Genomic DNA, 12,099 nt, shown 5'->3' with positions numbered 1-12,099 from the left:
AACTAAATCATGATGGCATGAGTGATGCTGCTTTAATGACTGCGGTTCACCCTACTCTCTTTATCTTTCTCTCTTTTTCACATTCTCTCTCCATCAGACGCTAAAACATCTTCGCACGGCTGAGTTTAAGCCCTACGTGGTGTTTGTGAAGCCTCCATCCATCGAGCGTTTGAGAGAGACCAGGAGGAACGCAAAAGTCATCTCAGGCAAAGACGATAAGAACTCGTCCAAACCCTTCTCGGTAAAACACACCACACACAGCTTCAACTTCAATATGTCTATCTATCATCCTCTTTCATCCTGATGTGATCTCTTTTCTCTCTCAATAAGTCATTGTGGGTTTTAGGTTGTATTCACAGTTTTTGTTCCACTAACTCACATAGTTCTTGGTGAAATAAGAAATAGATTTCATCACTTCCTGGCAGGCAACATCCACATCATTTATTATAGTCATTTTCCTTTTGGACCAAGCAAACATATGCTGGGTTAGTGCTTAAACGTGTGTGTGTGTGTGCGCGCACGCCTCACGTGTGTGTATGTATTTATGTGTAACCGGTCCCCTGAGCGGCAACCTGATATGAGACCCATGAGCTCACACTACACCTGTATGACTGCTCTCAAAGAAAAACACATGAAATCAATTAACACTTACACCAGACCCTTACTTTGTGCTGCCGTTAGTTTGAGCTTATGTGTGTGTGAGATATGGTGTGAATATGCGGGATTTCTAATGACTTTCCCAGAGTTCAGCTCTTGCCTGCGTATCTCGCTGTGAGTCTGCACTGCACGCGTGCTACAGAATAAGTGACCCTGGAAACCCGACTCCACCACACGCCTAGATGGCTTGATGCCGATTGTCACCACAGAGACGTTCTGTGTCGAAGACTGTCAAATGTGTTTAGGAGCTCCGAACATGTGCTCACCTGTCAACCCATTGACCCAACAAGTGTCCAACCGCAATATACTTATACCAAAAATATCTTTTTCTGTCTTTTGCACAGCACAGATCGGCAATGGTAGCTAATTTTGCACAGGAATTCCTTTATGATTCAACTGAATGCTAATTTTCACACAGCAGCTTTGGTTTGTTTATCCATTATGATTTCATAGAAGCAACTGCCAAAAGATAAATGATTTCAAACACACAGCCACCATGTTGCCAGTAAGGCTGCCCAACAATTGACATTGTGGATTTTGTTTTTCTGTGATATATATTCATATGAAAAAATACAGGAGTTTTTTTTACCAGATGTATTGAATAATTTTATTTGGAAAGAATTATTCATTTTAGAATGATTGGGATGATTTTGTTGAGGAATGCATCTGCATGGAATTAAAAAAAAAAAATGTATATTTTAATCAGACTATTTTGCAAACCATAGTTTTAGGGTTGGACGATTTGGGGGAAAACTTTAGATGTTCACATTTGAGTACTTTACAAGAACAAACCTCTTATAAGAACAACAAAAAATCTCTTTCCACTTTTCATCGGTCAAATTCCCACTGTTTTTGACTTGATATTAATGACTATAAAAACGATTTCGATTGTGGTTTAATAAAATAATAGAATTTATTTTCAGTTACAACTGTAAAATTACAATACTAATGTTTTCTGTCTTAATTTCTTCATTTTCAAACATTAAACTATTGCTTTTATTTTGTTGCTTTGCCGGAAAAATATATTCACTGCTGGTTTCAATAATGAAGCACAACACTGTTAATTTACACGGGTGCAGCTCAATCAAGCCACTCTGAGATGCTAAAACTCTGTTTCATGACCTGCATTTATGTAAATGAACAGTGCTGAACTTAACTCTAAAACCAGCAGTGCACTTATTTAAAGGGGTCCTTGCTTATAATTTCACTTTTTTAACCTTAATTAGTGTGTAATGTTGCTATTAGAGCATAAACAACATCTGCAAAGTTATGACGCACAAAGTTCAATGCAAAGGGAGATATGACTACAACAAATGGCTGGTAGGGACTACAATGAGCATCTTCCCGGGTTGGTGACATCACAAACCCCAAAATTTACATAAACCCTGCCCCCGGGAACACGCAACAAAGGGGGTGAGGCCATGTTGGGCTGCTTTAGTGAAGAGGAAGAGTTGTTGTAGAGTGTTGTTGCCATGCCGTCATTTTATGCCGGACTGCTTCACAAACAAGGGTCAATTCAATGCTGGATTTGCACAAAAGATTAAAATGATGGCACAAGCTAGTCGATGAGTTGAATCAATTCCACAGCAACTACATACATTTATCCACTAAAAATTCAGAAACGTCCAGTTGCATTTTAGAAGTTGTAACTTCTTCCTGAGTCTCTCCATCAGTGTCCGACTCAGGTTTGAACAATGTAAGGCTGAACACCATTACTGACAATCATCATTTTGTCTGCGTGAGATTCTCCAGCTTTGTTGTTGTTGAGCAACCGAAGTGTGAGCTGTTAAAGCTCCGCCCTCTTCTAGAAAGGGTTTCAGGAGCAGCAGCTTATTTGCATTTAAAGGGACACACAAAATCGGCGTGTTTTTGCTCACACCCAAATAGGGGCAAATTTGACAAACTATAATACATGATCTGTGGGGTATTTTGAGCTGAAGCCGCCACATTCTGGGGACACCAGACAGATTAAGGTCCCCTTTAATTCATCAAATCACAGCCTTCGCGATTTGACTCTTCCATTAAGCTAAATACCGATATGAATTTTATTTTGATATATCGTGCAGCCCTAATACACAGGCTCACAAATTTACACTGGGAGCATACTTCATTATTCTTATTTCAACACCTTTTGAAGCTGAATAGATGCTGGTCACATTAATTCAAACCTCTGAATGTGCGATTAGACCACACCATACTCTCCAAAGTTTTAAATTCGCAGGAAGCTCAAGGATTATGCCGTTGTCAAAGGAAATGTTGCTTTGGCTATCTCTGTTGTCAGAGGAACTGTACCAAAAGCTGTCTGCACCATCCAAAGCAGCTGTCTGTCTGCTTTCAACAGGTCACTGTGGGTACTAGTGAAGGAAAAAGAAACCCTTCCTAGCTGGCAAAACTTAGCAAAAGTCGATTATAGACCCTGACAGTGTTAAAGGCATCCAGATTCAGCCTATTATAGGTATGCAAGAAAAATCGTGTTTGATGAAATGTCACAGCAATATTTTATCCAGGACTTTGCTGTATTTCTTTCTCAGAGAGAGACGCTGCATCTGTTGAAGCCATGAGCTTGAGCGCCGTCGGCTCTGTGCAAGAAAACAGGCATCCCTTTGTTTCAAGAAATCCAGACTTCCACTCTATTGTTCTCCCTTTTAGTAATGCTTGTATAACATTAATGCAGGTTTTTTGTGTGTAAAAGATCAAAATATCACTCATTCTCTTTTTAGGAGTAGCAAAAAAAACCTTAAAATTTCATAAAAATGTCATCAGAGGTGGAAGAGCAGAGTGTTTCATCTTCTGGCATTAAATCGTTGTAATGAGAAATGGAAACCTAAGCTAAAATTGGATGATGTTTTTTTTTTTTTTCTTCTTTTTTGTCCTATGCTTGGTGAAAGTCAGCCCAGTCCACAGATTAAGTGCCTTTACTTTGGGAATATAAAAACAGGGACCTCTTGACGACCCAGAGATGTCCTTTTTTGAATGGGTTTAATGATAAGGGCAGGTGCACTTTATATGATCCAATAAAAATTGATTTTCCGGCAAGGATTGAGAGATAAGCAGAGCTCATGCGGACTGTGGAGGGAGAGAGAGAGAGCTTAGTGCTGAAGAAATTCTTCTGTTTTTGAAGGAGGAAGACCTGGACATTGAGTGAGAGTTTGCATTAGAGCCTCTGGGAAATAAACAATCGGAAAGAAATGCGGAGGAAAAATAGATTTAAACCCTTGAAACTGATCAGATTTGGTAATAACGCTCCCCTGGAGGCACAACATCTGTTATACCTCAATTAGCATGAGGTTTTTATTCGATGACAGAATGAAGAAAAGATATGTTCAGACCTTGGGCCAAACCTTTGACTATTTAGGCCAAACACAAGCTAATCCACCACGTTCAACCAGAGCTTTATTAAAGCCATGACTAAGTCAATGAACTGCGACTTTTGATGCGTTCAGCCAATAACTGTCAGATTGAGAGACTGCTGTAGTTTTCAGAACGCCAGCAGCTCTGTGACCCAACTGAAATGTTGACTAAATCTCATCTCTTGATCAAGAGAGAATGACAAGGAGAGATGGGAAGGGTTCAACAAAGAGTGGGAGAAGTAGCGTCTAACACTGGCCGTACGCCATGGCTTCACTAAACTTGCTGTTGTCTTGTCTGCTAATGCCAATTTCCATATTTACTGTATGCTTAATAGCTTCTCAGTACAGTTTAAAATGTAAAAGCTGTCCAAAAGCTTCTGAATTTCTTTTAGCATGGCAATATGTTTTATAGCATCATATCGCTCTCAGTGTGGGTCCCATGTTTTTATGTTGTAAAAGTTGAGTCTATATTGGTAAAGCCACTCAAACCATGCCATGTTCTCTGAGACTGGCACCAAATGCCAAGATCGCCCACATAAACATTTATTTAGGACCCACAAGCCCAGAAAGGTCCAAGGCCATGTTAGAGAGTACAGAGATAACTAGTCTATACCAAGATGCAATGTCACGAATAAGTACTTATGAGTTGGTGGTCAATGTGTTTGGTATAAAGTATATCTGATTTTGGCCTATTGTATTTTTTTATAGTTTTCAGTGATGTCAGTTTTTTTTTTTTTTGAACGGGGAAAATATTTACGGAAAAAATGATTTTTGATCATTTTGTGGGGCTTTTATGCGTCAATGTGTAACACATGCCAGGGTATAAAATTGCGGTCTGTTTATTTACTCCACTGTTCCTGTGATCAAAACCACTGGAGATCCAGACCTCAAACTATAACCCTAACTGTGCACCACCTCAGTAGAACATTAAATATCAGTTTATAGTTTTATCTTTTATCACATGTAGATATTTTTGCATTTCTGCATCTAAAGCAGTTTTATTGTAAACAAAAAAGAATAGTTTTTAATTAAGTTGATGTTTAAGGCATCTATGAAAGTCCTTTTTGGAAGCTGGTTTTGGGAATACTGTGGGAAAGTGTGTTTTAGACTTTTTTTGGGGCCATATTTCATGTCTTAAAAAAGAACTTTGACTGAATGTGTTTGTTGTTTAGGAGGAGGACTTCCAGGAGATGATCAGTGCCTCTCAGATGATGGAAAACCAGTATGGTCACCTCTTTGAAAAGGTCATTGTGAACGATGACCTCACTGTTGCCTTCAACGAGCTCAAGCAGGCGCTCAGAAAAGTGGAGACAGAAACTCACTGGGTGCCCATCAGCTGGACTCATTCCTGAGGGCCTGCTCAAAAGGAACAAAGGAACAAGGCATCAAATTTTTGGGGGGTGGAAACTAAGGGAAGGACTTTAAGAACTGTGAAAGATTTCTTTTAATCGTTTATTTTTATTTTTTGACTGTAGATGGTGACAGGGAAAATATTTTAGTTGTCTTAATACATCTGAAGTGGTTTATCTGTTCTTGGAGACTAAAGTGGAAGGGCATAGGTTTGATTTTGTTTTGTCGTGGTCGATATAGCTGAACGGGTGTAATTGCACTCGAACGTCTGATTGTTTAGCAGGCACTAAGAGAATGTTCAAACTGCCATTTATGTGGTGTGGTTGTGTTGACCACTCCTTGGTGTATTTTTAACTTTAGTTTATAGAAACCAAATGAATGATTATTATTTTTCTGTACTCAAAGTACACTTTTTTTTTTTTATTCAGAACTTAGCACACTGTACTCCATTTGCCTGTTACTCTGCAGTTAGTTAAATCAGCACAGCATTAAACATATATATATATATAGAGGTGGGACATCATGTGATGTTCAGTGGGCCCAAAGTGATTTTATTTAAATAGATAATTAATATATTTGGATATTTTTTAGACTTTTTTTTTTAGCCTGTTCCCAGTTGAGATTTTTGAATTAGTATCAGCTGTGAGGATTTTTCTTTTTGGTAAGTGCTCATGGCTGATTAAAGCCTCAGGGTTTTATTAATGTATAACCCACTGTGTGCAGAAGCTGACTTCTTTATTTCAGTTTATCTCTCTTTTTCTTTCTCTCACTTTTCCCTCCATCTCCATCCTGTTGTTGAGGGCAGGCACTTGGAAAACCCATAGGGAATGTACTCAATCTGGGCTGATTAGGCAAGACTCTCTTAAAGAAGCCTAACAGAGAAAATTGTTAAATGGCAACCTCAAATGTTACAAGGCATTTCAGAAAGGAATAGTTCACCCAAAAATGAAAATTCTGTCATAATTGTGCTCTGTTTTACTGTATAGCTTCAGAGAACTTTGAATATAGGACATTATTAGTCAAATGGACTTTAATGGGACTGTCTTATTTTTGGTGCTCAACAGTCCCATCCACCTAAATTGTGTGTTCTGCAGAACGTTGTACAGATATGTAACAACTAGTGATGCACTGAAATTTCAACAACTGAAAATAGTCAAAAAAACGCCAAAAAAAAAAAAAAGTTCCAACCAAAATATTTTGTTTTTTGGATGATGAAATTAAACTGTCCTGGGTTTCCATCCAAATCTTTTCAAAGTTCGCAAAAAAACAAAACAAAAACAAAAAAAAGCAAACAAATGCGAATTAGGTGCGTTTCCGTCAAGTAGTTCTAACGGATGACTGTGGTATAGAGGGTATGCACGTGATGTCACCGTCAGAATTTATTGGGCAAATGCATTTCCATGTCCCATTATTCACATTAACTCATTTTCGCACAAGTCAAAAACCAGCTCAAGCGAGCGAATTTTTTTTTTTTTTTGCGAATTAAGGGATTTTTTTTCCTCCGAAATTTGCCATTTCCATCACTCGTTTCTGATGCAATACTTCAAAATGTGCATAAAAACAGGGTGATGGAAACATTCATGCTCACAACGTGGGTAAGCTAGAACAGGTAAATGTCAGCAGTGTGGTCACACTTCACTGTGAGAAAGAAGAATGCTAAAGTAGCAGTATGTCAAATTTGTTCCATGTTAAAAGACGTCTTATTGCTGAAGAGCTGTACTACGACTGGTTTAATTTATCATCTGAGAACACGACACACGAAAGAGCATACCGAGTTCAATTACCCAAATTTAATTACCCAAACTTTTTGTTTTCAGCTAAATGACAAATTAAATTTCAGTTCATCACTAGTAACATGAGGTTAAGTGATGACAGAATTGTCATTTATTGGGGGAACGATCCTTTTAATGTCTGAAAAGGCCTTACATAAAGATAAGCCACTAAATACACATATATATATTTTTGTCTTTTTGTTGTTATTCATTTTTGTGTTCTTTCAGCACATTGATTTGCAATCAAGCAGTGTCAATCTCTTACTCACACTCTTATGTACTGTTACTGTATTTAGTCCTACAGTCCACATAAATACACTGTAGTTTTGCCTTCAAAATCAAGGTGCACTGAAGTTTGTTCATTTAAACTCACTATGTTTGTCTTTGCCTTGTTTTTTCATTTACTTCTGTTTTTCCCCATACTTAAATGTACAAAACAGCTTCAAAATTTTTGTCAAGCTTTGAAGTCTTTCTTAATATGAAATATGCAAAGTGAATATTGATTCCTGTATTTCAGTAATGTACCTCTATATCTGGTTGTCTGTCCTCTGCCAAGTGGATGATTTTTGTGGAAGCCTCATCTAAACAACAATTCATCTATATACATCTATTGTTTCATTCTGTCATTGATCAAGAGTTTACAACCTGTGCTTGTTATAAAACATCCCCTTCTCCAAATGGACATTAAATATGTAAATCAATTCTGTTCTGTTCTGTTCACTTTTTATCATGAAGTGAGGGAAGTGTTTTTGTTCCTGTAATTAATAACCAATGTTTCCTTTAATAATTGATTCATGTCAGCATTCGCAGGTCTTCAGACACAAAGGGCCAGTGGGACAGACTCATCGCTCAGGCTTTGCTCACTACAGAGATTTCACTGTCTGATGAAATGCCAAAACAAACCAGCAGCCAACACAATGACCCATAATCCTCCAGCTCCCCCTCCATCACACAGTCCTGCCGCCGCCGCTCAGAGCTGATAGTGAGGAGATTGAAATGGATGGATGAAAGGGATGGATGACATGAGACCGGAAGATGGATAGGATTTGAGTGTAGCTGGCCAAGAAGAGGTAACAATGTTTTTCGAGACTTGATAGAAGCCCACTTCACTATTTTTCCCCCTTGTTCTTAGCATTATTAAAAGCTAAATTTACCCAGATTACTGATTTTCTGCTCTGGAACACAAATGGTAAATTTAAGTATGTCTTGGCTCCAAATTGCCAAAAAATCACCATAAAAGTGGTCTATATGATTTTTGTACCTGTTCCAAGTCTTCTAAAGTCATTCAATAAATATATTTATGAAATTTAAGTCGTTTTTAAAAATGAAAATCTTGACATCCACGTTAACTTTTTTTGGCACATTCATGAGGGAAGTAATCTCCAATTGATGAACAAATCATTCTTTTGAGTTGAATCTCTGTTCACAAAGCATGCCTGAATAATTTGTTCATGAATCTGACTGATCCAGTTCTCAAGTTCAATTACTTAATGTCTGATCACAACAAGAGAAGAAAATAATCTGTGAATAGTAAAGGGACAGTTCACCCAAAAATTTAAATTCTGTTATCATTAACTCAATCCAAATCTGTATGATTTTAATTTGTAGAACATATAAGAAGATATTTTTGAGGAATGTCTTTCTTCCTTTTTTTGTTTGTTTGTTTGTTTTTGATCTACAATGGGAGTCAATGGTCACCAAAACTGGTTACCAACATTTCTCAAAATATCTTTGTGTTCAGCAGAAGAAAGAAAGTCATGCAGGTTTGGAATGACATGAGGGTGAGTAAATGATGACAGGATTTTCATTTGAACCGTGCCTTGAAATTTCGCCATGTCCTTTTGAAGCATAACATATTTATTTTAATAGAAAAAGGGGCAGACCAATACATTTTTAAAAATTTCGACCCATGTTTTCCATGAAAAAAAAATAAATAAAAAATCAGACTGTATGGATTTGTAATGACAAGTAAAGTTAGTAAATGATGACTGAATTAGTCATCCCAACATACAGTTTTTAAAAGATTTTGTTTTCTAAATTGTGAAGAAGAAAAAAAAAGAAGAAAAAAAACTTTTAACAAGAAAAGAGCACAAAATGTCAATGTTAAAACACGTCCTCACCCTTTTCTATCCATTTCTCCCTCACTTTTCCTTTAAACTGTCAAACACAGGAAGTGTGTCACAGGACTGCTGATATGGTGAAGCGTGGGAATGTTGAGATGTTGTAACACTGTTGTAATAATAATAAGGACGTGTTTGTGTGTGTCAGGTAGAGGCCATTATACAAGTACCAACCTCCTCTGATTACCATCTGTGTCGCAACAGGCCTGTCAGAGAGCCAGTGCCACTTACAGTCATGACGGAGCTCAGCAGGTTTGGCAGGAGTAAAATGAGGAAATGAGAGAGCGAGTCCGGCTGTTGGGGGAAAGACAGACCGTCTACTTTAAACTTAATCACCTCTGGTGCCGCCGCGCCTTAGCACTTGTCTGTCTGAGGCTGTGGCCATTGTGTTGAAAACGTTTTGATGCCTTCCTCACTTAGCACACCTCCTGATCTCTTTGAGTCTGATCCTTGGGTAAAAGGCCAGCAGTCCCCTTTAGTTTGTCTGTTCTCCCCGTTTCATTTTTATGGAGATTAATTTAGTTACCTCCATTTTTGTTTTCTCCTTGTGTCAGAGGTTCTCAGGATTCTCTGAGTTCCCAGGGCTCTTGTGATGGTGCCACGCCTGGCTTTTCACTCTTAGTTAAACCGTGTGAACGGTGTGGATGAATGATGCTCTGTTTCGTTATAAGGTTGTGTTGTAATGTAAGAGAGACGCTCTCAGGAGGAGGGAGGAATTGGCGTCTTTATGTCTCAAGGCCATGTTCATTTCATGTCCATCAAGCAAAATTGGCGTCAATTTTTTTTTTTTTTTTTTTTTTTTTTTTTTTTTTTTTTGGTATTGCTATATGTTTGTTGTTATTTACAGTACCGTTCAAAAGTTTGGGGTCGGCAGTGTTGGGGGTAACGCATTACAAGTAACGCGAGTTATGTAATCGGATTACTTTTTTCAAGTAACTATTAAAATAACTCATTACATTTAAATTTACAACAAAATATCTGAGTAACTTTTTCAAATAAGTAATGCAAGTTACTTTGTTTTCTCATTGACTTAAAGCTCTCCTGTTCCCATATTGAGGGAAATCGGGAGTAAGTTCAGAGGCTGTGTAAACATGATGGTTATTGTAGACTAGTTCTAGACTAAATGTGAGCATACATTTACTAATTTATTGTATTCCAGAATGGCAGCACAGCTGAAAGGCTTGTTTGTTTGAACTGCGCCCTCTACTGTACAGGCATGAATTTGCATGTCCTCAGGCTTGAGGCTTATTCATTTCACTTTTGGTGTGAAAGGGCCTTTACATTTGCCAAAAATATAGCTTTTTTGTTGTTATAAAAACAAACAAACAGCCCAGATGAGGAAAAAAAAAAAAAAAGTGAAAAGTAACGTTACGCATTACTTTCCATAAAAAGTAACTAAGTAAAGGAATATTGTAATGAATTACTTTTAAAAGTAACTTTCCCCAACACTGGGGGTCGGTAATATTTTTTTTGATGTTATTGAATGAAGTCGCTTATGCTCAACAAGGCTGCATTTGTTTGATCAAAAATACAGTAAATATTGTGAAATTATTGCACGTCACATGATCTTTTAGAAATCATTCTAATATGCTGACTAATATGGTGCACAAGAAACACTTAGACGACTTATAATCTTATAATATAAAAGTCTTCACTGTCAGTATTAATGGTGTAATTATTATCAGCAATGAAAAATAATGTTTTTGAGAGTTTCATTCAAAATCTAATTGGCTCAAAAATCTTAAGGGTGTGTTTGACCCATCAGTTTAAACCGGCATGACGCTTCTGCTTTCACTGACCTCAGCTTCTCAAGTATGAGGGTATCAGATGAAGAATCAGTGTTCACTATGTTTGACAAACCCTTTGTGTGTTTCTCTTACGTTTTCAGTGTTGCATCAGCCTGTTTGGTGTTCACCCGCAGCTGAGAGCAGAGCGGACAGGAAAGCGTGTAGTCGGCTAAGGTTTCTGCCACACTGTCATTAATAATCAGCCAGCCCCACAGAGGAACACAACCATTAATGCTGACACATCTTTATTTGAATGGAAGGTCCACGTTTTTTTTCGTTTCACCCAGTCAGTCTCTCCCCCTCTTGTTCTGTTCTTTCCCACCATGCCTCTCTTGCAGACAGTTTTATTCACTATATGTCACTGATTAAGTCAATGATGTTGATTGAAGATTATATACATTATCTTTCCATTCTCTGTGCCCTCTGCAGAGAATGAAATCATCTTAGGCTTCTCTGAACCATATCGTGACTCAACATATAGAGGTGGGGGAGTCAGAAGAGCATAGTTAAAATGAAAGCTTCATTTTCCAGTCTGATTTAAGGCCCTGATATACTCATGCACTGTTCTATGCTGTTTCGCATACTTATGCACTGTTCTATGCTGTTTTGTAGTATAAATAGTGCGAGTAGTGTGTTCACAGTAAAAATTCCAAAAAGAAGTGTACTTTAAATACCTGGATGATGCACTTAAAGGATTAGTTCACTTCAGAATTAAAATTTCCTGATAATTTACTCACCCCCATGTCATTCAAGATGTATGTCTTTTTTTCTTCCGTTGAAAAGAAATTAAGTTTTTAAGGGAAACATTTCAGGATTAAACTCCATATAGTGGACTTCAACAGGGTTCAACAGGTTGATGGTCCAAATTGCAGTTTCAGTGCAGCTTCAAAAGGCTCTACATGATCCTAGCTGAGGAATAAGGGTCTTATCTAGTGAAACAATCAGTCATTTTCTAAAAAAAAAAAAAATAAAAAAAAAATTAAAAATTATATACTTTTTAACCACAAATGCTCGTCTTACACTTGCGCACGCATTACTTAATCACGCTGGAAAGGTCACAGGT

At 37.6% G+C, this 12,099-nt stretch overlaps 1 protein-coding gene across 2 annotated transcripts in view; it reads left to right on the top strand.

Annotated features, from left to right (window-relative positions):
- Positions 1-7,830, top strand: part of mpp7a (MAGUK p55 scaffold protein 7a) — a 124,333-nt gene extending 116,503 nt beyond the window's left edge. For both annotated transcript variants that reach the window (XM_051914230.1, XM_051914231.1), the window contains 2 exons: positions 98-241; positions 5,180-7,830. In XM_051914230.1, coding sequence (XP_051770190.1) covers positions 98-241; positions 5,180-5,359 — 324 coding nt within the window. In that variant the 3' untranslated portion in view covers positions 5,360-7,830. The remainder of the gene's footprint in view (positions 1-97; positions 242-5,179) is intronic.
- Positions 7,831-12,099: the final 4,269 nt, after the last annotated feature.

The sequence above is a fragment of the Ctenopharyngodon idella genome, chromosome 12 (assembly GCF_019924925.1).
Source record: "Ctenopharyngodon idella isolate HZGC_01 chromosome 12, HZGC01, whole genome shotgun sequence".
NCBI lineage: Eukaryota > Metazoa > Chordata > Actinopteri > Cypriniformes > Xenocyprididae > Ctenopharyngodon > Ctenopharyngodon idella.
Note: the sequence above shows the minus strand (reverse complement) of the source record. Positions and strands in the feature narration are given on the sequence as shown.